Here is a 23,893-nt window from a genome sequence, read left to right as displayed (position 1 = left end):
CAACAGAAAAATTTGTAAAAATGTTCCTCACATGCACTAATTTTATGCAAACGATGTAGGCAGAGATACAATTTTGAAAAATAATTTTACAAAACATTTTCATCAAAGTTTCTTAGTTTTTGACCAAAAATGACATGAAAAACTGACATTTTGACAACACCTTATAAACAGAAACATTTGTAAAAATGTTTTCTAGGTGCACTAATTTTATGAGAAACAAGCAGGCAAAGATACAATTTTGAAAACTAATTTTACAAAACATTTTCATCAAAGTTTCTTAGTTTTTGACCAAAAATGACATGAAAAACTGACATTTTGACAACACCTTATAAACAGAAACATTTGTAAAAATGTTTTCTAGGTGCACTAATTTTATGAGAAACAAGCAGGCAAAGATACAATTTTGAAAACTAATTTTACAAAACATTTTCATCAAAGTTTTCAGTTTTTGTCCAAAAATGACATGAAAAATTCACATTTTGACAGAACGACTTATACAAAAATATTTCTAAAAATGTTCTCTAAAAGTCCTAATTTTATGAAAAACATGCAGGAAATGATCACATTTTTCAAAATAATTTACAAACATTTTTGTCAACGTTTTTTAGTTTTTTCACAAAAATGACATGGAAAATTCACATTTTGAGAGAAGTTTTATCAAAAAAAAATTCTAAAAATGTTCTCTAAATGACCTAATTTTTTGAGAAACATGCAGGAAAAGATAACATTTTTAAAAGTAATTTTACAACAATTTTTGTCAAATAATTTTAGTTTTTGACAGGAATTGACACTAAAAATTTATATTTTGACATAAAAGTTTATACAAAAATATTTCTAAAAATGTTCTCTAAATGCCCTAATTTTACGAGAAAAAATAAAACTTTGAAAAACATTTTTACAAATATTTTCCTCAAAATTTGACAATATTTGACTAAAAATGACATGAATGACTTCAGATTTTGACAAGAAATTTAATACAAAATATTTCAAAAAATGTTCTCTAAATGCACTAATTTTATGAGAAACATGCAGGAAAAGATAACTTTTGTAAAAACAATTTTACAAAAATTTCCATTAAAATCTCATCAAATTTGACTAAAAATTACACGAAAACTTTTTGTTTTTGGCAAAAGATTTAAAGCAAAAAACTTCAAAAATGTTTTAAACTGTAATGTAAAGTAATGTAAATGTAACAATTTATTGTAAGACACTTAAAAACCACTCCAAACCACCATAACATTTTTATCTTGTTCACCCCAAGTGGCACTTTGCACTGCCCAGAGGTGAGTAATTACTATATAAACAAAAGCAATTGAACATTTATTTTGCCATACCCCTCAACAAATAGGTGATTTAACTGCATTAAAGTGCCACTTAACACTCAAGGTACTAATAATAACAACAGAAACTGCACAATGCACAAATAAATAGACAACATTTTAATTCATACTTTTACTTACCAGGTCCTGATCTTTCCCTGTCTCTCTGTTTTTTGCCTACTGACAGAGATAGCAGACAAAGTTTACAACCTGTACAATGGCTACACCAGTGGGAAGGAGCAGCAGATGGCCTACAACACACTGATGGAGATCTCTCCACCGCTGCTTTATCGGGTCCAACACCACTATAACTCACACTATGAAAAGTTTGGAGACTTTGTTTGGCGTAGTGAGGATGAGCTGGGCCCCAGGTGATGAGATTTGAGTGATGTCAAAGCTTTTCTATGACCTTTTAGAGAATGCCTCAGAGGTTATTTCCTTTTAAAGACAAAGGAAAAAAAAAAGAACAAAAATGTACGCATAAATTTTATTAGAATCAGTTGCTTTCACATCTTGGAATTTAGTCATTTCCTCCAGTTTGGAACTTTATAGACTAGTAGTGTAGTATTTTTATTCGAATTTTTGTATTTTTAAAATGGCTGTCAAATGATTCAAATTTTTAAATTCATAGTTTAACTGAGGATTAATCACAATTAATCATGGCTAATTCCGATCATAATCAAACATGATTAATCTTTATACATTGAAAAAAGCTTTAAGGTTCACCAAAGAAAAAAAAGTTTTCACACAATGTGTGCAAATAACAAGATAGATAGCATATCAGCTGTGTATCAGAGCAGTGACAAGTGAATGGACAGTGGAACCTCATCCATTCTATGTCCTAAAATACATGTTCTACATAATGAATCTTCTCAAATGATGTAACGCAATTATATTAAATTTTTTTATATTGCAAAAGAGTAACAATGGGATTTGTTTTGCAAAGCCCCAGTCATTAAGTCATCCCTCAAACAAAAGTGTTGCTTAAGTATCGGGCTGCCCCCCTTCAGTTTACCCACGTCTTAAAACACTTCATATAGAGAAGCAGGAGAGCTGGGTCATCATGAAACTCTGCAGTTACTGTAGCTCCTCACATTACCAGTGTGGTGCTGAAACAGTGTTTTCCCGCCAAGCCAAACACTAAATTTGATAGTCAAGTTAAACCAACTTCGCTTCCAACTCCCATTTCCTCCTCTTTCTCGTAAAAACGTTCCATCGCGTCCACATCGTGCCACCCCGACGTCCCCTCAATGGTGACCCTCTTTACGGGGACACCCCCGCAGACACATTGTATTGTGTGCAGACATTACCTCACCATTGGAGGCTTCAGTTAGTTTACTGAATAACAAACTGCAGCGAGGGAAGGAAACAAACCATTTATATAACAAAAAACTATTAAACTTGAAAATTTATGTTTGACACGACAGTTGATCTGGGCATGACAAACCAACTGCTGGGTTAGCTCATGTGTTGGTTTGTCTTATTGCCGTCCAATGTTTTTGTTTGTTCAGCCCCACTGCCTGGAAACACTTCTTTTGGCCCATAAATAATATGATATTTGTGGATTAACCTTTGTCTGTAAAACATTATGATTTTCTTTGATTGGCGATGTGAGGGGTGGGGAGGGTGGAGGTGGGGGGAGGTAGGAGGCAATGGTTGACTACAGAGAGCTAGGATGGAGATTTGGGTGGTCAAACGGTGGTGTGTTTGTGTACATGTTTGTGTGTGGGCACTCGCAAAAAGGTGGGGGTTGCTTTTGGATGAGAGAGCTAGGATTATTTACTGCCTGAAGTTGGCAGGTTTGAGCCTCGTTGGGGTAATTTACAAGCAGGCTCTATTGGTGGTACCTTTTTAAAGGGTAACAGAATGGCCAAGTGAAACACAAGCGCAGTCAGCACTCCTGCAGGAGCTGAGAATCCCAGGAGCCCGCAAATGTCCACCAGCATTGTTTCAGCTGAACACTGGCTCCTTTCATAATTGTATTGTTTTGTGGAAGTGCTGTGATGCTCTTTCTTCCTTCAACATAAACATAGCTATTATCTGCCCTGAAGTGTTTGGTGTCAACCAACAATATATACTCTTACATTATGTTTAAATTGAGATTTTTTTTACTATTCTCAAAGGACTTACCAATAGAATATATTGTTTTACAATTCAGGCTTGTTTTTTGAACAACATTTAATGTTTTTAATTTGTGTTTAGGTTGCGTGCTTGCAAGCCTCCTGTCATTATGTGTGTGGAATTCTGTTTTGTCAGACATAAGAATTTAAGGGAAATGAGAAATGCCCCCCTTTTTCGGCAAATAAGTGAAAACGATGTCTGTACTGCTCGCCTAACTAAAGACAGATGTTGATGCTCAGCAGACATTGCTTTTTCAAAACAAATGGAATTTTTCCCTCTCCCCCTGTGTGTTTTCCTCATTTCAGTATCCATATGAGCTTAACAAGCCTGGATACTTACACTGCAGGTATGTTTTTATTTTGATCTTTTCCAAATTGACCTGATATATGGCTGCTGCACATCATAAACAGCAGCTCCAGATCCTGGACCCGCAGACGTACGTGTCTCCAGACGTCGCAGTTTGAATTTTCTAATGAGAGGTTGTATTAAACATACACTGATAATAGCTCATAGGGGCTTTAATGAAGGAAGCAGAGGTTTTACAATAACATTGGAATCGCGTATGGCGCTCTGATCACAGACTCCTCTGGTCTACGTATTAGAGTATCTTGATGCTCTGTTCCTGGTTTCTGTCCCATCGATGAGCGATGGCTTGGTGCAACTTTTGCTTGTCCGATATCTATACTGCAACTTGTATCTGCCGATACCGATACGATACTGATACCTTTCTCCTTCCTCCAGCATGGGGCAGGCTGACGTTGCTAAGGCAACAGTGTCCCTGTTTACGCCATGCCACGCAAATTAGGTTGATCATTTGGGTTTAGGTAACAGATGGGACGGGACAAAGTTATTATTTTTCCCAATGTTCAACCATGAAATTTTGACCAATACTGAACTGATACCAATCCTAAGTATCCGATTGACCCACCGCTAGTTGACATGACTCAGTCAGTTTTGATTTGAGGGCAGAAATATTTTTATGTTCACAATCAGTAGCAACCAATACAGTGGTGATGCGTTAAAATGTGTGGATTTTTAACTCTGGACGATATCAATGTGATGCTCCCCCTCCACTCACCCCCCCAAAAAACAAAAAAATGTTACTTGCTCTGTCCCAAAGCCACCACTCCAGCTCCTCACTCATTCCAGCTCTTCCCGGTCAGAACAGCATGTGGACTAGCGTAGCCTGGATTCAGAACCAACAGACAAATTAAAACCATTTTAAGTAAACAATAACAAAGTGTGTTTTATTGTTGAAGTTTGCTGCGAGCGTGGAAGAAGTCGAAGTGAAGCATTTAAATGAATTACCTGCTATTAATTTGTTTGACTTTTCCTTCACAGAAAAGCAAACCTGATACTTCGCCGGGTGGAGAAGTTAAGTCACTACTGTCGCTCCCTCCTGCGCAGCACCCACATCCAGAGTCGCACCGACACCATGGCGTATGTCTTCTGTCGGAGCGAGGAGGGGCGACCTCCCAGTAACATCTGGCACGGCTCGCTCCACGAAAGTCGCACCACCTGCATGGAGAAGCTGATCTCTGTACAGCGCAACACATACAGCAACACCAAACTCCGATGAAACAGAAGTTTGGAAATGACTGCTGTGTCGTCTGATGCCCTGGACAAAACCCCCACCCCCCGATCCGCAGCGTCTCTCAGTTGACTGGTGCGTTTTGAAAACCAGAGAAAGAACCTCAGAACTCACTGGACATCACGGTAATGCTACCCAAAAAACATATTTTTGTGTGGCCTACTTTTATTATGGGACAAGAAAAAAAAAAAAAAAGAGGTTCAATGCAAATATGCCAGTGATTGCACATATCAATGACGAACCACAGTGTGAACTTGTAAATAATTATTTGGCCAAGAGAAACTGCTTGGCTTGAGTACTTTGAATGTATTATTGTAGTTCCTTTCTGGTGCTTTAACGCTTATTTGGAACAGAAGGAGAAAAAAAAAGGTGGAGAATCAATAGTGTAACTTATTTGCCTTTACTACCTTTATTTAAAAGGTGAACTTTAACGTGTTGAAGCCATTTTTGAAAGTAAGTAAAAACAAAAGGACTTGTTTTCATGTTCACACCACAGGACACAGTCTCTGACGAACTCTGTAGTGAAACAATAGATTTAATAGACCGGGTTGAAAATATAATGTTTTTTTGTGGAAACAGGTCTGAGGGGAATGTGCAAAGAGAGTGTGGGTGGTTTTCAAACCTCATACTTATTCATGGACTTAAAGTTCTGTCTAGGAATCGTCAGATGTCATCTTCTCTTTCCTGTTTTTAGCACTAAATCATGCAAAATACATTATAATAAATATAGTGCAGTAAATAATTTAATTCCACTGGTTTCCCCAGAAACACACACACTCACACACCTTGAAATATTACAGCTTTAAATAAGATGGTAGCGTTTACTGCACTCCTGAATAATATAATATAATCAGAAGGTACAACTAGAAGTGTGTAGTAATTTAAGAACCGAAATCATTCAGTTACAACGTGTTGTGCTTAATTTAAAAACATAATAAAATGTATTTATTTTGGAATAAATACATTCTTTATTTTAAAGTTTTTTTAAAAATTTAATTTTTTAAATATTAATTAATATTTAAAAAATAAATAGACAGTGTTACACTTCCTTAAAAATTGATGCAAAGAACTCTCCTTAAACAAAACAAATTTAAATGTATTTTCTTCTGAACCCCCTTTGCAAACCTATAGACAATGCTACAAAAATGGGAAAAAAAATCATTAACTGTAAGAATTTATTTTTTTTACTTTCATTCACTATTCAATAAATATTACATCTGTTTATTGTAAGAAAATAATAAACAAACAAGCTACACCCCCACCTGAGGGGCAGATTAGCTCGACAACAGGCGCAAACCACCAGGAAACACAGAGTATGACTTTGTCGTGCAGCAGTTGCAGCTGTCAGACGAGGTGCGTTCAGGTACCATCAGAAACTTGAGAAGCCGACGATTACGTTAACGTGTTGTACAGTTCAGGAAAAAATGGTTTTTAAATAATAAAAAAATGTTTTTATTATTTTTCCTTCAATTTTCCAAGGCCCCCTTTTGCGCCCCCAGTGGGCCACCACAGTCACTAAAATAGAAAGAATCACTGACTTTTACCTGTGACCTTTGTTTTCCAGGCCGGTGTCATGTCATTTAAAAAGCCATGGATGTTGTTTAAATAAAAATCAACAATGCCTTTTTGTCTAAATATTTTCATCTCATATTGTACCAATTGTAATATTAAATTATGACATTGTAAATTTGTAATTGTAAAAGAATGGACACAGGTATAATGTGGCTTTGATTGTGTTTTTTTTCTGAAGAATGTAAAATATTAAAAACATGTAAATACGAACAGGAAGAAAAAAACACTTTTCTTTCAGCTCTGCGGTGGAATTATTGTATAAAAAAATGACAAAATTATTTAGGTTTGCACTTGAACAGCTGCGGGACATTTATCTGAACCTATTCGAACATCACAAATTCCAAAACAATTTGAATTCCTCCACAAATATAATTCATTCCAAAATTGTTTACCACATCTGCAGATTGTTTCCTTATGTATTTATGAGTGATTGTGTTGTCGTCCCAATTTTCTTGAATGTTGTTGATGGTTTTCCACATGGTGGATTTTTCCTTGGTTCACGTTGCCCATCGTTTTTGCTTTAAAACACACAGCTTTGCAGTTTGCATTTTGAGTGAAATCCTAAATCCCATAATTACACATTTGCTTATTAAATAATATTAAAGACATGTTAATATTGTTACAAAGGCTTAAAGTGTCAGTGCTAGAAAGTTGGATTTTCAGGCGTCGTAAATCTGAAGAACTCATCATCAACTCATTGTGGTGTGTTCACATCATATCAGTAGAAACCAAAGAATGTGATGCTGTTGCCTCAAAGCATTAACACATGTCAGGACACCCACAAATCCTCCAGACCCTCTCCATTCATTCCTGTTAAAATGGCTGAAAATTTCAAATCAATGCTGCATTTTAAACAAAGTAAAATATGTTGTTTGATTAATAAACTAATGAAAACAAAAATATATATAGGATAACAATTAAAGCACATACCTATTTTATATATATTAATAAATATTATATTATACCACAGCATAGGATACATGCCCAGACACTTCTTCAAGATTCTTTAAGCTGTCTGGCCATGCCACCTTAAAGATTTTTTAAGGTGGCATGCCACCTTAAAAAATCTTTAAGGTGGCATGCCGCCTAAACACCTTCAAGAATCTTTCCGTGCAGCATGTGCAAGTTATATTTTCTACTGAACACTGCGGTTGTGTTCCTTTCATTCATATTTAATACATTTTCATTATTCAACATTTATGAATCATAACTGAAATTTTTCTGTCGCATCGCAATGACTCTCACCACTAATTTGAGGCATTAGTCAAATTGCTAAGAGCTAGTTTTGCAAGTAGTACCTTGGCGTGAATGAATGCGGAAGGCCCAGCTTAGTGGTTCTGCACAGACAATGCAGCAGAGTATTTGAGTGCAGAGCCAATGAGTGCACCCCATACACGTGTATATATATATATATATATATATATATATATATATATATATATATATACACAAGAAAATCTTCAGAAATGGAATAATTTAAATTAACCAATAATTCACAAAATCTGGCTCTCATTAATGTCTGGTAGGAAACAATATATCATATATATTGTTGTATATGAGAAACAATGTATATCACACGTGTGTGGTCAGATTTCCTGTCCACTCCTGTAGACCGTGGTGCTGCCGCGTTTCCCAGGTTTTAACCGGACGCGCAGCTCAATCCGCCTCGAAAATATTTACATTGAGCTGAAAACGAGGGGGAAATCATTCACTAAAACTAACAGACAGCTATGGCCTATAAATTACTCTAATTTATATCATTAAGTGAAGGTGGCCATGCCTCTCTGCATGTGAGCTGCTGGGAAGCATTTTCTTTTTCCATCTCCTTCAACAAACTATTCCTTTAAGCTCAGATCCAGTTTCTTTCCAGTCATGCAACATTAACTGCACTTTAAAATCAGTAGCTTGATGTTCATTCTCACAAATTAGGCCATTAACGTCATTGGTGTGCCAGGAACAGCACTCACATTTCAATGCCAATGTATCAATGGAGGTTTAAAGAATAAGTTCCTTTTTTATAGGCACCTCAGCCCCATGTTTTTAAAATTTAAAGAGGGTTTACTCCGGACTTCCAGAAGGACAGTGAGCATCAAAAATGATAAAATTTACCTTTTTACACACATGCAGGTTTCCGACGGAGTATAAGGAGCCACATTTGAGAATACAGTTGAAACACTACAAGAAAAAAAAGTCGTAACATTACAAGAAAGAAACTGTTCATATATCAGCATAAAGTCATAAAAAATTATAGGTGTGTTTTGAGGGAGATGAGAAAAAGAACTTAACATTAATCATGCGTGCGTCACGATGAGAAATCTTCTGCCGTTAAGGAGAGTCTTCGTCTTCTTGCTCATCAGCCTCACATCGTAATAAGCATCAGGAGACTGAAAAGGTCGTCCGTACGAAGGAAAAAAAACCACCTGGGTGATAAAGAAATCAAACTTCTGTCATTCACCAAGAAAAACAGGATTTGTTAAAAAGTGGTTTAAACAAGGTTTTCCTTTAGATACTCACCTGAGACTCTGACACAGGGCGTGGGATGACACCTTCATACTAATATTACGACTTTTCCTCATGACATTTCGACTTTTTTCTCTTGAAATTACGACTTTTTCACATTAAATTTCGACTATTTCTCATAAAATTGTGACTTTTCTCACACATATGAAAAAAACAAAACAAAAACAGGACTTACATTCAAAGAAGTGACCCCACTCTCGGGCTGATGTTTACTTTAACCAGTGTTTTATTTCTACACAATAAATGACAGCAAAATGAACATGATACTCATCTTTATGACTCTTCCTTATGAAAATATAGTACACATGTTTTGCCATGTACCAGAGCACCAAAAAAATATATAACTGTAACCGTGGAAAACGGAGTGAAACATCAACTGCAACATAAAAAGTCCGGTGTGTCGTATATGTGCCAGAAAAAGTGCATGTTGTGTAAAGAAACCAACGATGGAGGAGGCCATCAGATGGAAGGAGGAGTCGGAGGAGGAAGAGGAGAGACGACTAGGTCTGATGGCAACCTTTTACAGTATTGGTGAAACTCTCAGCAAACAAAAATGTGTAAAAAAAAAAAATTGACAAATTTTTTTTATATGACTTTTCTTGACAACAAATAAATAATTTTCTGACTTTAAGGTATAAAACTCATGGTTAAGACAGTGCTTGTACTTAAGCAAATAAATGTGACAGCGAGTGGTGTGGTAAAGCATCACAGGTGGTATATATATATATATGTATATATATATATATTTATATTTATATAGTTTGATTTTTTTTTTTTTTAGCTTTTTTTCTGTCTTGCAGGTGATACTTTGACACAATGCACAACATATTCACGGTTCATCCTCGTATAATAATTAAGATGAAAATCAATCCGAGAGCTACTCCCAAACAGTTAGTATATGGTTTGCAAATACAATCATCATGTAATATTCTTTTGTTTTATTTACATCTTAAAATATATTTGTTGAGCGATCAGGTACGAAACGTTGCAGTAATACCACTAGTTATCCACATAATATGTAAATACACTTTTGTTTGTACTTCCCACTTAGAAAAAAGGAGGTTAAACCTTTGACAGGATTCATCGAAGGATTAGGAAACAGATATATGTAGAGCATTCTATAACCAGAGGCCTGTGAGAGGTACTTCATGTGGTACAATACACAAAGAAATTGTTTTACAACAAGATGGCACATCAGTAAAATTTTTTTTCCACAAAGATCCAGGCGGAAACATCAGGGCTCGTTCCACCGACCGCCGTTCCCTTTGTACTGCATCGGACACTACAAAGATTTTTATCCAATTTTAAAGACGAGCGATACAACGACCTGGTGCTAAATTAGAAAGGAAGCTTTCTCAGAAAAAGGGGCCGCGACACAAATCATATCGAACGTGATAAGCAGAGGTTTCAGTGAGAAGAACTGCGTTCCCTCAGCGACTTCAAAAACACTCTTGGAGCTGGGCAAACATCCTTCCTCTTTTCTACAGGGCCAGCTTGACCCCAGCGGCCCCGTGCAGGCATACCTGACAGTGACAGATGAGGCAGTGTTGTCGAGGAGCAGGGAAGAGGTGGAGGTGGGAGCGAAGGAGTGGAGGGGAGTCCCAGAGAGGGACGGCTGCCACCCTTATGTAGAAAATCTGACTCACTGGCCGCCACTCGTTGCCAGTCAGCAGTGGCCACCCCGGCCCAGGGGCAGTATGTGTGAGTACACATTTTCACACCTGGACAAATAGCCGGACACGCCAGAAAAAGCAGCCCACCCATCACTTCCTCACTTCTCCGCGCCCTCTTCTCTGCTCCTCTCCAACATCCAACTCTATCTCAGAGACCGTCAGCTTTGACTCACACCCCGCCCATGTTTCTGTTTGGAATAACAATGTAAAAAAATAACTTACATGGACATTAAATATAACTTAAAAAAGTATAACACTCTCAATAAATAGTTCTACTATTTACACCATTGTTATGAGACGCAAAACATGTCACTAAAATACCAAAAATATAGAAGCAGCAAACATTACAGGCATGAGGTACAGCAAGGAATCCTGCCAAGACTACAGTAGAGAGGCCATGTCCTCATCCATTGCGCAATCTCAAACTCAGACTCGATCAGCTATGGCTTATGGGTACCTTCTCTAAGACGAGGAACAAAACTCTTCAAGTTTACATGCAGTCACATTCTGTAGCCTTGTTCTGTGAGGATCGTTGAGTTGTTTTGGTGTCTGGATAATGAGTGATGACAACGTGACGACCGAGGAGGAAACAAGTTAGTCGAAGAATGTGGAAGCAACATTTGGTTGTTATTAAGTGACTTTATGAACGAAGGGACGGATCCGCTGATGGCGTGGCTTTAGATTAATCAAAAGGCTGAGTGAACATTCCGCTAACCTCGATGGCAGGCGATGGACCACAACACTGCCTGTCACACATCACTGTGTGTGTCTCCCCACTCACAAGAAAACCAGCTCTGTGTGGATATCTCATATTTTATGTGATCATTTTGATAGTTTTCAATTGTTTAAATGTTTTTTCAGAAGATGGGGAGTATTTTTTACAAAAGTTCCTTTAAATGAAAATGTTCTCATAAGCTTAAGGAAATTTTGTCCTTTTCAAAAATGAACACCTCACCTTCCCGTAACACTTTTTTATGCCCTATGCTAAGTGCCGACACGAAGACTTTCGACCCCCGGACGTGTTTTTTACGTACCTAATTTAGTACATCATGGCGCAGCTAAAGCTCCTATGAATTTTACTATTTGAGTCCTTTTTAATTGACATTTCCTTCATGTAAGATTTCCCTTTACGATATTCTGGATTCTTCAAAATGCTACACCTTCACCTGCAGGGCTCATTTATGCTAAATGCTATGCTAATTTACATATACCTTTGTCTGTACTGTGGGTGTTTTTTTTATTTCTTTAACTCCCTTCTTTTTCAGAGAGCTTGTGGCTGCATCCCCCAACATTGGAAACAACGCAGTTACCACACCAAATTATGGGGGCAGTGTTGAGCAGTTTAGCTCCCATGGACCGAATCGGAACAGACGAGAAGAAAACAAGGACAGAACAGAGAGACATAGCGAACTCGCAAAAAAAAACATTTGGGTCGAGAAAGGATCACGTGCAAGTTTGAAGGCAGCAAAGTGGAGCACTGCCCCTAGTGGATGTATTGCTTAACAACAGTGCCAATGTAAAGCATGGGCAGGAGGATTTGGGGAGCAACGTTTGAAACAAGTTACTGATTTATGTATGGAAGAGGGCGTCATCGGTATCAAACAGATGAAAAACTAGCCGTCATCTCGCCGGGGCCTAAATATGTGACAATTTCCGAAAGAACTTTGAATGGATAACGACTGTAGGTCTGACCGACGGATGATGAGACGAGCGAAGTACAGAAATGACAGAAACTGTTATGGCGACACAGGGAGACAAAATGACCAAATATTTTACAGTTACGTTCAGATTTCCTCCTGACAATAGCAGCTTCTAAACATTTTTGAAAGATATATATATATATATATATACAGTATATATATATATATTTCTATGTATCATTTTTTCTTCTTACCTGGCAACTAAAAAGTGCAGTAACTTAGGTCAATAATACAAACACCGATGAAGTAGGACAGTAAAAAAAAAAACCATTAAGAAAATTCTTTGCATCAACAAAGTATTTTGTAGTATTGGGTGGAATTTGTTCTTTTGTTTTTTACTTTTTTTCTGCCTGTTGTCTTGTTCTCTTCACACTTTAGTGTTATTTCTTAAAAAGGGTTTGCTCGGTGTGAAGCTGGATGCCGAGAATGATCTAGAACTATTCAGCAGCCAAAAAGTGAAAATTTAAACTCACGCCAACTGCCATCAGAGCTTTGGGCCGATTTATGGATGGATGGGGTTTAAAGTCGTGTGTGTGTCCGTGTCTAAGTGTCTATTTCCACCTTGACACATTCTCATCGGGAGCTTCTGTCCAGCCCTTTATTTCCGTACTGCTGTGTGACTGCAGTGCGCCAAGAAGAAGAGCCACCGACTACATTCTGAACCCAGCTGGGATCATTTTAAAATCAGTTTAAACATTTTCAGATCAGCACTTGAGGTAAGCATGTTCTTATCAAGCACCGTGAGGGAGGAAGTTCAAACCCAACGCGGAATCACAGCGACGCGCAGTGAGGTGTTGAGGACGACATTCGTGAGGCGTGGTCACCGTTTTGCACTATTTCTGTCCATTTTCGTACGTGATGTTGTCAATGTGTGTTATTGTGAGTGGAGGGTGACGTGTTCTAACACGCAACCGTGAACCAATGATGGTTCTTTAAGCAGCAGGGCGGGAAAACCCCAATGAGACGTGTGGATGTGATGACATGATGATGGCACGTCGCAGCAGAAAGATATCAAAGTTCTAATTAGTCTTCAGGACTTCAGGCTGGAAGTATGAGATGGTCACAGGAAATTGAGGTGTGGTGGGTCAACAATTAGCTGACGTTTCTTCATGCGTGTTTGTGTATTTTATGGGCCGAAGCTGCGGCTCACACATGGCAGAACACTACTGGCAAATTGTGGGCTAGTTATCTTGTTGTCGTTACATATTTTCTTTCAGACATTTTTGGCATTTTTTCCCAGGCTTTACACAGACATAAAACGTGCAGTAAAATATGTTTTTTTTAAACCCATAAATTATTTAAATCAGATTTGGATCATGAAATTTGTTGTTTCTAATACAAAAAATATTTCAATTTTTTTCTTTTTTAAATTATAAGTAATAAATTCAAAATTTCCCTCAATTGATTAAAATTTTGAACATTTTTAAAAAATTATCCTTGAAAAACATTTTTTTTAATATGTTAATTTTTTAAGTTTGAATGCAATGGAAACTTTTATTTTATAATTATTATTATTTTTTTTTTTACCTGTAGTGTCGTTGCCTTTGAATATAGCTGTGTTACCCCCCACCTACTCAACTCATGTGACCATTATCACACACACTATTAGAAAGGACGCAGACGAACAGAAAGGCAAACTGTGCAGTAACCAGGAAAGATAAAAGCCAAATCCCATCTTCTCTTCAAACGGGCCTTTAAAGTGTCAAAATGTTGTCGTTTTTCTTTCATATTTGAAAGGCAAAAAAACAAACAAAAAAAAAACAACAAAATCCCGATTTGTTCATTTTGAGTTGCCGTGTGTTCAGTCACTCGCCTCAGATGATTGAAGAGAGAGGTCACTAAAATATACACTGTCGTTGCAGCACAAAACTAAACATAAGGCATGCTACATAGGCTTGGTTATTCATGTTTTTGTTCGTTTGCTTTATCAATCTTTAAAAAAAATGCTTCATATAATTCACTATTATTATTATTTTTTTTTTTTGTTCTTTGCTAAATGTTCTTAGGATGATATTGCAGGGTTACTTTCCTTGGAGCTGAGAAATGGGGTTTCCCACGGAGTCTCATGAGTCCCTTCCTCATTTCTAGATCTTTCCGTGATGTAAAGGTGGAGCGATTTCAGCTGGTTATGGTTGCAGTATGGATAGAGAGGTATGCCTGTTAAGCAGCATGTGCAGGAAGTTGGAGGCCGAGAGGAGGATGAAGGGGTCTGCTTCGACCACTCTGGCTGTGTTGTGTTGTGTTGAAGCGAAGGTTCCTGGGACGTAGACTGGCGGTTCCTGCTCAGGTGGGTCACCCCAGGGAGTGAGCGTGTTCCTCCTTTCTGTTCTCTATGGCGTTGGGGTCTCGACAGGAACACTCATCCCGAATGTCGCAAGACATGGGGAAAGGAATCACCTGGAGGAAGGAGACGAGGAGACAAGCAATTAAAATTGACGCAGTGATGCATTCGTTACGTGTGTCTGTCGAAGAAGAACAGGATGAAATTTATTTTAAAAAAACAGGTTTGTCTGCAACAAACATACGGCCCAGGGGGCCACTTATAGCCCACAAAACCTTAGATGTTAAAGGTCAGTTCTAAGCACCTTTTTGGCGCTTTCATAACTAATATGATCATTTTTGTCTGAATTTTTTTTTTATTCTGTTTGGCAAACAAAAGCACAAATAGACTATTGTTGTTGGTGATGATTAAACTATTGTACTATTATATTTACATATATGTATAAATATACATGTGTATATATGTATATATATGTATGTATATGTACATATATATATAATGTATTTGTTTAATCTTCCCTTCAGAAAGACCAAGTTTTCAACGGAAAAATTGACGTAACTCATAGTAAAAGGTACTTCAGAGTTTAAAAGCTGAAAATTATTTGGGATAATTTTTCACACATTTTTCTAAAAATGAAAACCTCCCAAAGTTACATACAAAAATATTTTCCCTGAGAGTTTGACGTCACAATCTGGAGATAAATGCCTGAAATCGTCCAACGTCACAAGACGTGGTTGGAGAAGTGTCACCAGCACCAGCTGCTGCTGCGTTATCTTCAGCTGTTTGGATACAGAACATGCCCCCTCACCCTCCCTCGCAAATCTAAACAAGGAACACATGTGCTGCAAGTCATGGAAGGAAGACCATGAACAGACCAAGGGGATGTCTGCGTTTGTGACCTGGGATTTTATCACATGAATCAGGAGTATGAAGTGATGAAGTCTCTTCTGTTGTGAAGTCGACTCCACGGAGGATTGTAACAAACAGTGCAGTGAAAATGTGAACTATTTCTCAATAACGTTTGATCGAACGTCTGCATTAACAGCAAAATATTTGGAATTAGCGAGTTCTGGCCTGAGCTTCATGTTTTTATAATAAATGTTTTTTTTAATAATCTAATAAATATTCTTATGAATAAACATAAAATGTGTTTGTACTTATGTATACGTTAATGTACTTGAAATATTAATAAAATATATTTATGTTATACACAAATACGTACAATGAATTTGAATGAATGAAAATAAATAAATAAAATAAAGTTTATTGTATATCAAAACAAATACAAAATAATATACTTTTACTTTTACATTTTTACATATTTATTTATGTATTTTGTTGATAATACATTTTATACTACATATATACATATATGTATATATGTATATATATATAATTTTATTTTTTTAACTGTGGCCATACTTTTGCCTGTTTCTAAACCTTAAGTTGTATACAGGCACAAGAACGCTGCTTCTTAGCTTGAATTTCATCACACTACCACCTGCTGTGCACTGATTGTATTTGTTAGTGAGCGGTGTGGGATTTAATCATTGTCTTCCATATCACAGGAGGACACTTAAAGAAAACACCTTCTAATCCAGGGAAAGACAATCAGTGTGTGTTTACTCTGCAGCGCTAACTACTGCTGCTCTGATGTAAGCTAGTGGGGGAGGGGCGGGGGGGAGGGTTGGGGGTTGCTCAATTTATTACTTCTGAATTGTACAAAACTGTCAAAAGGTGTCGTAAAATTAGTCTGACTTTCAAAGTGACAAATTAACGGCCTGGAAGGTAAAACGTTTCAGTCGGCGGTTCAGTCAAAAACACAGGAAACAGTCCTGGATTTGTAGACAGACGTTCAGTGGAATGACAGGGGGCAGCGTGCTGCTCAGCGAGGACCAGTGACACAGGCTGCTCTTTGAAAAGGGGTATAAAAGAAGTTGTGAGTGTGTGGAGGAGGGGGGCGGTTTAAGGACTGTGGGGTGTTTGTTCTAACGTGACCACCAGGTGTACAGTGACCAGGGTCCTTAGAGAAAATGAGGTCGACGTGCGACCACTTTACAAGCCCAGGCTCAGACGGGCTGCAGGAACAGCCGTCGGCCGCGTGAGCAGCCGTTCTAAAGTTGACACTTTGGAGCCGGAACTTGAGCCACTGAGAATCTCTAATCTAATCTATCTCGAATCTAAAGTGAGGACATTTTACTTTTTATCTCCAAACATGTCGCCTAAATGACTCTGAGATCATTTCTTTTAGGGAAAGGCATGGTTGGCAAAACAGACAACGCCCTTTGACCTTCATCAACCATCAGCGTGGCTGGGCGGCCCCTGTGGGCGGCCCCCTGCTGGCCAACATCCCAGAGCCAAAGGAGGAGTTAAAGAAGTCACGGAAACTGATAAAACAAGACGTTGATCTGCAGTAACAGCCAATAAGGCCTGAGCTCCAAAAGAGCCCAATGTCCCATGATTCCAAACTTCAGTTTCATATTGCGCTATATTTTTTTTTAGAGACACAAGAAATTTGATTTTCTGTTCTCTCATGCAATAACGTTAGCTGGGATATGTTTCTGAGAAAAGGTGAGCTTAGATTTTCCAATTGTAAGATTATTTCTCTAACCAATAACATCCAACATCCATCGCCAACATTACATTTCCACCTAGTTAAAACCTAGACTGTTTGATACAAGTCATTTTGTCTTTATTTTTTTTTATTCCTTAATGAAAAATAAAAGCAGGTAATGTTTGTATTTTCAATGTCCTTTGATAAAATAAACAGTTCCATTTCATTATCAGTTACTTCTCCTCTACTGTAGAACAAACAGAAGTCTGCCTGGTTGTTACTGGAGCTGTTAAAATCAAATGTGATATTTAATTATAATGGAGTGAATGGAAGAAAAGTGTGAAAAAAAATCCTCAAAAAACAAGGCAGGATCTGTTTAAGAAGGACAACAAGCAGCTGAGGAGTAAAGTACACATAACCCAGTTTGGCAAATGTAGAGAAAACACTTGGCATCAGCAAACAGTTAAAGCTGCTAAACCCTGTGGGGAGTTCCACTGCCCGCTGCCCCCTGGTGTGTAACTACCTATAGTGAGTTGTGTAGAAAACCCCCTCTTATCCTCACTTCCCCTCACTCTCTGCATTTTGTATCCCATAACCTCACTTGCAACTACACACACACACACACTGATGTTTTGCCATTAATGGTTTTTCACAGCGACTAATTTGCAGCAAATTAACGAAACACAGCAAATATGAGGGCAAAAGGGCTTAAAGCCTTGACCAAAACATACCCCCAACCCCCTCCCAAAGACTAGACTATGTTCACAGTAAATACCCCTGCTGCCCCCTCTGTTCATTAGTGTGTAAAATTCAACCATTTTTACATGAAATTTCTTTTAAAGCAAATATGTAGAAAACCTGAAGTAAAATTTAAAAAATTAAAAACTACAAAAAAAGGTCTTTTTTTGATGCTGGAGAACTTCATTTTGAAGGCATGAGTCACCAACACAGAGGTCAGTGGTGGCTTTCACGGACCATCAGCTAAGACACAAACATCAACGGTGCCACATAAGAAAGTCACGTACACGCAATCCTTTTTTGCCAGACTGATTATTGTGAATGTGAGCTCGAGACTTTACCAAAACATGCAAGCACATTAGGAAATAGTTGTTTTAAAGAGGCCAAGCTGAGGAACTAATCATAATTGGTGCCCTCTGCATACTGGTACTGCTTCCAACATCCCAGAAAGGAATTTCTCCCAGATTAATGGGGCTAAAGTAGACCCACCAAAACGGTGCTTTTGCACAGACTACCAAGGCATTCTCTCGCCTCATCTCCTCCCTGCCTCCCCAAATCCTGCCAACAGCTTGCAACTATTAAGGGGGTATCCTGTGGTGACCTTACGTGTAGCCAGTCCTTGCACCTTCAAAGCTCCTGGGGTGAAATAATACACAGCAAGACATCCAGAACTCCCTAATACACAAATCTCTAGCAAAATAAAAGATGAGAGCAGCCTTTACTGGGAAGGGAAGTACGAGTAAATGAGCGACCGACTTCCATCCCTCCTTGGTCCTGTGGAGAGTCTGGAAATATTTAAAAATTGATAACCTATTTCTTACAATGGCTTTTCAGCTTTGAGAAAAAGGGAACACCTTTTCAAATGTTGTGTCTGGAAGAAGTTGCATCACATTCTAAAAACGACTATTTCGAAACGGCCTTTATTGTCATTGTTTATGCTCACAATAAAATTCCAGAGTCCTTGAAAATGATTCTGTTTTTTTTTCTTTTTCTTTTTTTATTGGAGCATTCTTTTATTTATGATTTGAAAATTAAATTCAAATCATACAAATATCATAACGTCATAACGTAGCAATTCAAGTTTGGTTTTTTTTAAATCTGATTTCATTTAGAGCAAATATTTACACCGGTGTGTCGTTTCCATGGATGCATCTGTGATTGTATCTCCGTCACCGGTTTAGAGTTTAAAAAAAAAAGAAAGTTAAAGAAAAATGAGCCAAAGGAGCTTTTATTTTTTTTAACCTTTGGACTCTTTGGACAATCTAAAAAGGACGTGATGATGTATGGTCGCACTGATTAGGGAGAATGAAAGTCTGCTGTAATATTTTATTTCATCCTGTTCTTTTTCCTTTATCCTGTTACTAAAGATCAGCGAGAAAAGAAGTAAAAAAAGTGGTTGGCAGCGTATTAATCATATCTGTGTCTGAGTGTGTTTGTACGGTGCCGCTACCTTTATCTTAGTCCTGAGTCCAGGGCAGCGAAGGCGACTGAGTCACTGAGACTGAGGCACCAGGGCTGAGGCTGCTCTACTGTTTGTCCAAATGTTAAATAGTCATTGAGAGTGAATACACAAGTACTTTTTACATATATATATTTAAAGGGCTACCACTCAGACCAGGTAATTAGGGGCAGCTTCTCGCTCAGTGGTGCGCACTTCTCCCCCCCCCCCCCCCCCCCCCCCGCCATGAAACGCAAAGTAAGATTTCCGGGTCATTGTTGAGGGCTAAGAGTTTACGCTGGGGTTAAGAAAGTTGCCGTTACGGTTGGAGTTATATTAAGTCTCCAGGAAATTAACCTGGAGGTTAGAGGAGCTACTTATCTGTTTGGTCAGTTTGACCTCTGACTGACCTTGGACACTTTCCGAAGGATGGATGACTGAAATAAAACTTCAAAGCTTGATGATTTTTTTGTTGTTGTTATAACTTGGTTTTGCTTATCGACCTTTAATTTTTGATGATTGTCTGGCATTGTTAACGAAGGCTCCTCATCCTCGACCGGCCTGCCTGCAGTCCAGATCTGTCTACAGTTAAAAATGTTGTGAGTATAGGTGTTTGTAAGGAACGGCGGGGTGAGTTTTAGTTAGCCATTGGGTTTTGCTAAGTGCACTAGTTTCAATGTGGCAGCAACTGAGACTGTCTTAGATTTATTTTCATGACGAGGAACAAAATCCATTAAAAATTCCACAGGGGAAGAGTGAAGTTCAAAGAACAGTTCCAGAGATATATATTGTATTATGTATTAAAACATACTTCTATAGTTTCAGTCATCCCTGGTGTTTTAAGACAGTTTCCATTGTTCAGTTGCACCACTGACTTGACCCCCTTTCTCCTTCCCTTGCCTTTCTTTTTCTCATTGCTCTGTTTCCAAGTCTTAGCTTGACTCAAGTGATTGATGACGAAGGTCAAAATGTGGATACAGACATCACATCAAAGGATGTTCACTTTGACAGAGAAGAAAATCTATAACAACAAAAACCATGTTCAGGAATGATTATACAAGTCAGCTTTTGTGGTCGGCAAAAGAACATTGATTTCCCGCTAAAAAGGAAAACTGCCTGTCTTTGTCGCCCGGCGAGCCAATCACTCAGCAGCCCAGAGTAACATGTTACAGATTCGTTCTGCCATATATTGTGTCTTTTTTCCATTTGTTTTTAAAGAGCTTTTATGCATCTGCATCCTTCGTTGCCTGCCACGCATGTGTTTAGTTTGGGGGAAAATCAGAATCAGGTGCAAAATATCCTGTTTCTGTTTTGACAGATTTGATCAAAAAGAGGCTTGGGCCGGGAGAAATAAACAACCAAATCTTAACACCTAACTAAACACGAGTACCAACATGCTGGGAAATTAAACGTGGACATGAAAATATCAAAGTATCCCCATTAGGTTGTCAGGAAATGGAACTTGACTTAAAAGTAACGTTGAGACTTGGCCGTGGCAGTAACAACATGTGCATGTCAGTCAGCAGCGTCAATTAGGCCATGGAATAGGAATAAAGGGGATTATATCAAACATCTGGCTTTCTTCTGCTGCAGTATCAATATCATATATCAGCTTCATGCCTTTGTGTTTCCTTTTTGTTGTTCACCCACAACAACAACCTTCCTGGCTGTTTGCAGCTGATAAACTGCATTATAACTGGTTATTTCAGTAGAAATTCCACCTTGTATCTTTCTGAGAGACCCACCGGTGGAAAACACCAGCCAGACTATTTTTTTTTTTTCAACGAATCCAGAGCCAAATGCCTTCAATTTAGAGATTGTTGAGGCAGCCTGGTTTGGTCATCACAAATAAAGTCAATGTTATTCTATATGTATTATCAACACTTTTCCTTACTTTTAAAGAAGAAAAGGCTTATTTGGGTAATAACCAGATCTACTCCTTTTCCTCTCTGTATCGCAGTGTGATTGACAGCAGCTGGCAGGCTGATCCTCAGCAGGGCAACGCGAGACAGAACAAATAAACTTTGACTGTAGCTTACAAGCCATGAGCAGACATCGATTTAAAAGCAACCGTCTTGGAAGGAAGGGGGCCGCAGCGCTCTCTGAGCAGCCCGGAAAGATATTTCGCAATATCTGCAGATTTATTTTAATGCCGGTTAATGTGCAGTAGCTGATCAGATAATTGGAGAACTTTACCATGTTTCTATACCATTGTTTCCCAAAAACGGGTTCGCAACCCTTAGGTGGGTCGCAAAAAAAAATAATTTTTGGGCCGTCTCACATATCATGTTCTCCAGGAGTTTACGAATAACGTCTGTTGACTTGGGTCGCAAAGGTTTGTGACTTTTAAAATATGGGTCCTCAAGAAAAAACAAGTTTTTAATTAATCTGATCTCAGGTCATACAGTGGGGGAGTGGTTGGTGCTCTTGCCTTACCCAAACCATGGACGAGAAAAAAACACATTGCATTTATACACGTTCGAGCAAGTTCAAGTTGAAGTACGACATCACAACCTCAGACTCTAACATTGACCTGCTCACCTCTCAATTAGCTCGACCTCTGGTTGTCGTGGTAACTCAACCGTCTATCCTCCCTTTGGGATCTTTGAGTAAAAGTTAGTTACGCAAGATCTGGCTGAGCCTGCGCACTGAGTGGGGACCAGAAGATGTAGTGATGAGATAACGTCAATCAAGGGCAATGAAAACACTTCCCACTCGAACACTCACTGACTCCGCCGCAGCTATTTAACAAGGGAGACAAGCCTTTTGATCTTACAATAAAGTTCTGAACAAGCTTTAAAAAAAAACAAATCACTGGAACTATGGTCCTGATTTTCTAATCCATTTGACCTCATTTGTCTTAATCTGTGAGGATAGCATTTGCCAGACATCTTGTAATTTGTGATAACTGCAGAGGTATAAGTAATCCTATTAAATCTGCACATGCAATATGCCAAAAAAGCAGATGCCAAAGAGCAGAACCTATAACTCACTCCGAATCAGATCTCCGCTGCCAGCAGCTGCAAAGAGTAAACCAGACCAAGCACCTTCTAGAATTAAAAGTTCCGCCTGTCCAGCGGAGACCAAAGCCTGATGAATTCCACATCTTAACACTCAACTGTGACTCAAAATGAGCACAAGACCCCAACACTCCTAGGTCATGACATACGTTAAAAAAAAGCCATTAAGTCATTAATGTTTATTTAGACATGCTTAAATAAATGTTAAAAAAATCCACATATATATTAAACATACCAAGGGAAAGCGACTATTGATGAAGACTCAAGACGCCTACTTTCTTGGACCTGGAACCAGTAATCTGTCTACCAGTGACACAAGGTTGGATGTCAAGCAGAGAAATGAAAGAATCTGTTTAGAGATGTTCCAAGGAGTGAAATAAAACAGTATATTCTTGTGTTTGATAAAACCTTCCTAAGGTAAAAGGTGCAACTCTCAAGCTGCGGAGGAAAAGAGAAAAACATCCACATGTGTGCAGGATGAGATTTAATCATAAACTCTTTGTGACTCCAGATGTGGGGGACAAAAATGGACCGTGATCAATGGAAGCAGGTGTTTGGAAGAGCGCCTGCGATCGTGAGACACAGAGGTGCCACGTACCTTCTTGGTCTTGACAGTGGATTGGCAGCAGTCTCCTCCATCGTAGTTACAGAAGGCTCTGTTGTTGAGCGAATCACAGTAGTTGTCTCCCATGAATGGCTGTAGATAGGAGAGGGCATGTGAGGCAAATTGACTCTTCTACTGCTACCTAACATAAAACATATCGGTTGTAGTCATAATAATAGGAATTTGCAAGCACTACATGTAGTTCTAATGAATCAGATTCATCAAATTTCCTTTTCGTTGTGACATTTTGACGTCTTGCAAGGTCAGACCCATAATTCAAACCAGAGACATCATAAACTATCAGCCGAAAAATGGCTCCAATAGGAGCGTTCATTTGGTTGGATCAGCCTATCGGATCACTTAACCATCAGATGGTAGGGTTGGCCTGAACGGATGGAATGATATCATTTATGACAAGAAACTTTGAGGAGTGTTAGTAGAAGTACGTTCATTACAAAATAAAAAAATAAAATAAAAATGTACGAACCCAAAGAGAGGCAGAATGATAGAAAAAGCATTCTTTTTAACGTGTCTTCTCTAAAGTATTTAATGTAAATAAAGCCACAGCCCTGCAGTACTGTTTTACACATCATTAGCCTTGTAACATATTTGGCTGAGTCATATTTCAAGATTTTCAGGAAAAAGGAAAAAAGCAAAAGGTTTAAGACAAAAAGTCGACTCACGGGACAAAAGTGATTATGGACTCTAACAAGGCTGAGAATAAAGGCAATAAGTAAGAGTGAATCAGCATTACCAGAGTAG

At 38.3% G+C, this 23,893-nt stretch overlaps 2 protein-coding genes across 2 annotated transcripts in view; one reads left to right on the top strand and one right to left on the bottom strand.

The window, feature by feature from the left end:
- The first annotated feature begins 1,458 nt into the window (after positions 1 to 1,458).
- LOC103390250 (astrotactin-2-like) lies at positions 1,459 to 7,388 on the top strand. Its single transcript, XM_025062792.1, has 2 exons — positions 1,459 to 1,690; positions 4,782 to 7,388. The coding sequence occupies exons 1-2, from the start codon at positions 1,566 to 1,568 to the stop codon at positions 5,017 to 5,019; spliced, it is 363 nt and encodes a 120-aa protein (XP_024918560.1). The 5' UTR covers positions 1,459 to 1,565; the 3' UTR covers positions 5,020 to 7,388.
- A 6,533-nt stretch (positions 7,389 to 13,921) lies between these two features.
- LOC103390249 (pappalysin-1) overlaps positions 13,922 to 23,893 on the bottom strand; it is a 74,526-nt gene continuing 64,554 nt past the window's right edge. Inside the window, exons 21-22 of the mRNA XM_017038299.2 lie at positions 23,126 to 23,224; positions 13,922 to 14,893 (exon numbers count right to left, since the gene is read on the bottom strand). Of these exons, the coding sequence (XP_016893788.1) occupies positions 14,789 to 14,893; positions 23,126 to 23,224 (204 nt within the window). The 3' untranslated portion in view covers positions 13,922 to 14,788. The remainder of the gene's footprint in view (positions 14,894 to 23,125; positions 23,225 to 23,893) is intronic.

This window comes from Cynoglossus semilaevis, chromosome 14 (assembly GCF_000523025.1).
Source record: "Cynoglossus semilaevis isolate Cse_v1.0 chromosome 14, Cse_v1.0, whole genome shotgun sequence".
Taxonomy (NCBI): domain Eukaryota; kingdom Metazoa; phylum Chordata; class Actinopteri; order Pleuronectiformes; family Cynoglossidae; genus Cynoglossus; species Cynoglossus semilaevis.
The sequence above is the reverse complement of the archived record's forward strand: the minus strand, read 5'-3'. Positions and strand labels throughout refer to the sequence as shown.

Coding starts and splice junctions, on each gene's coding strand:
- LOC103390250 (XM_025062792.1), top strand. CDS start 1,566: ATGGCCTACAACACACTGATGGAGATCTCTCCACCGCTGCTTTATCGG. Junction 1,691..4,781: donor GAGGATGAGCTGGGCCCCAG/GTGATGAGATTT, acceptor TTTCCTTCACAG/AAAAGCAAACCTGATACTTC.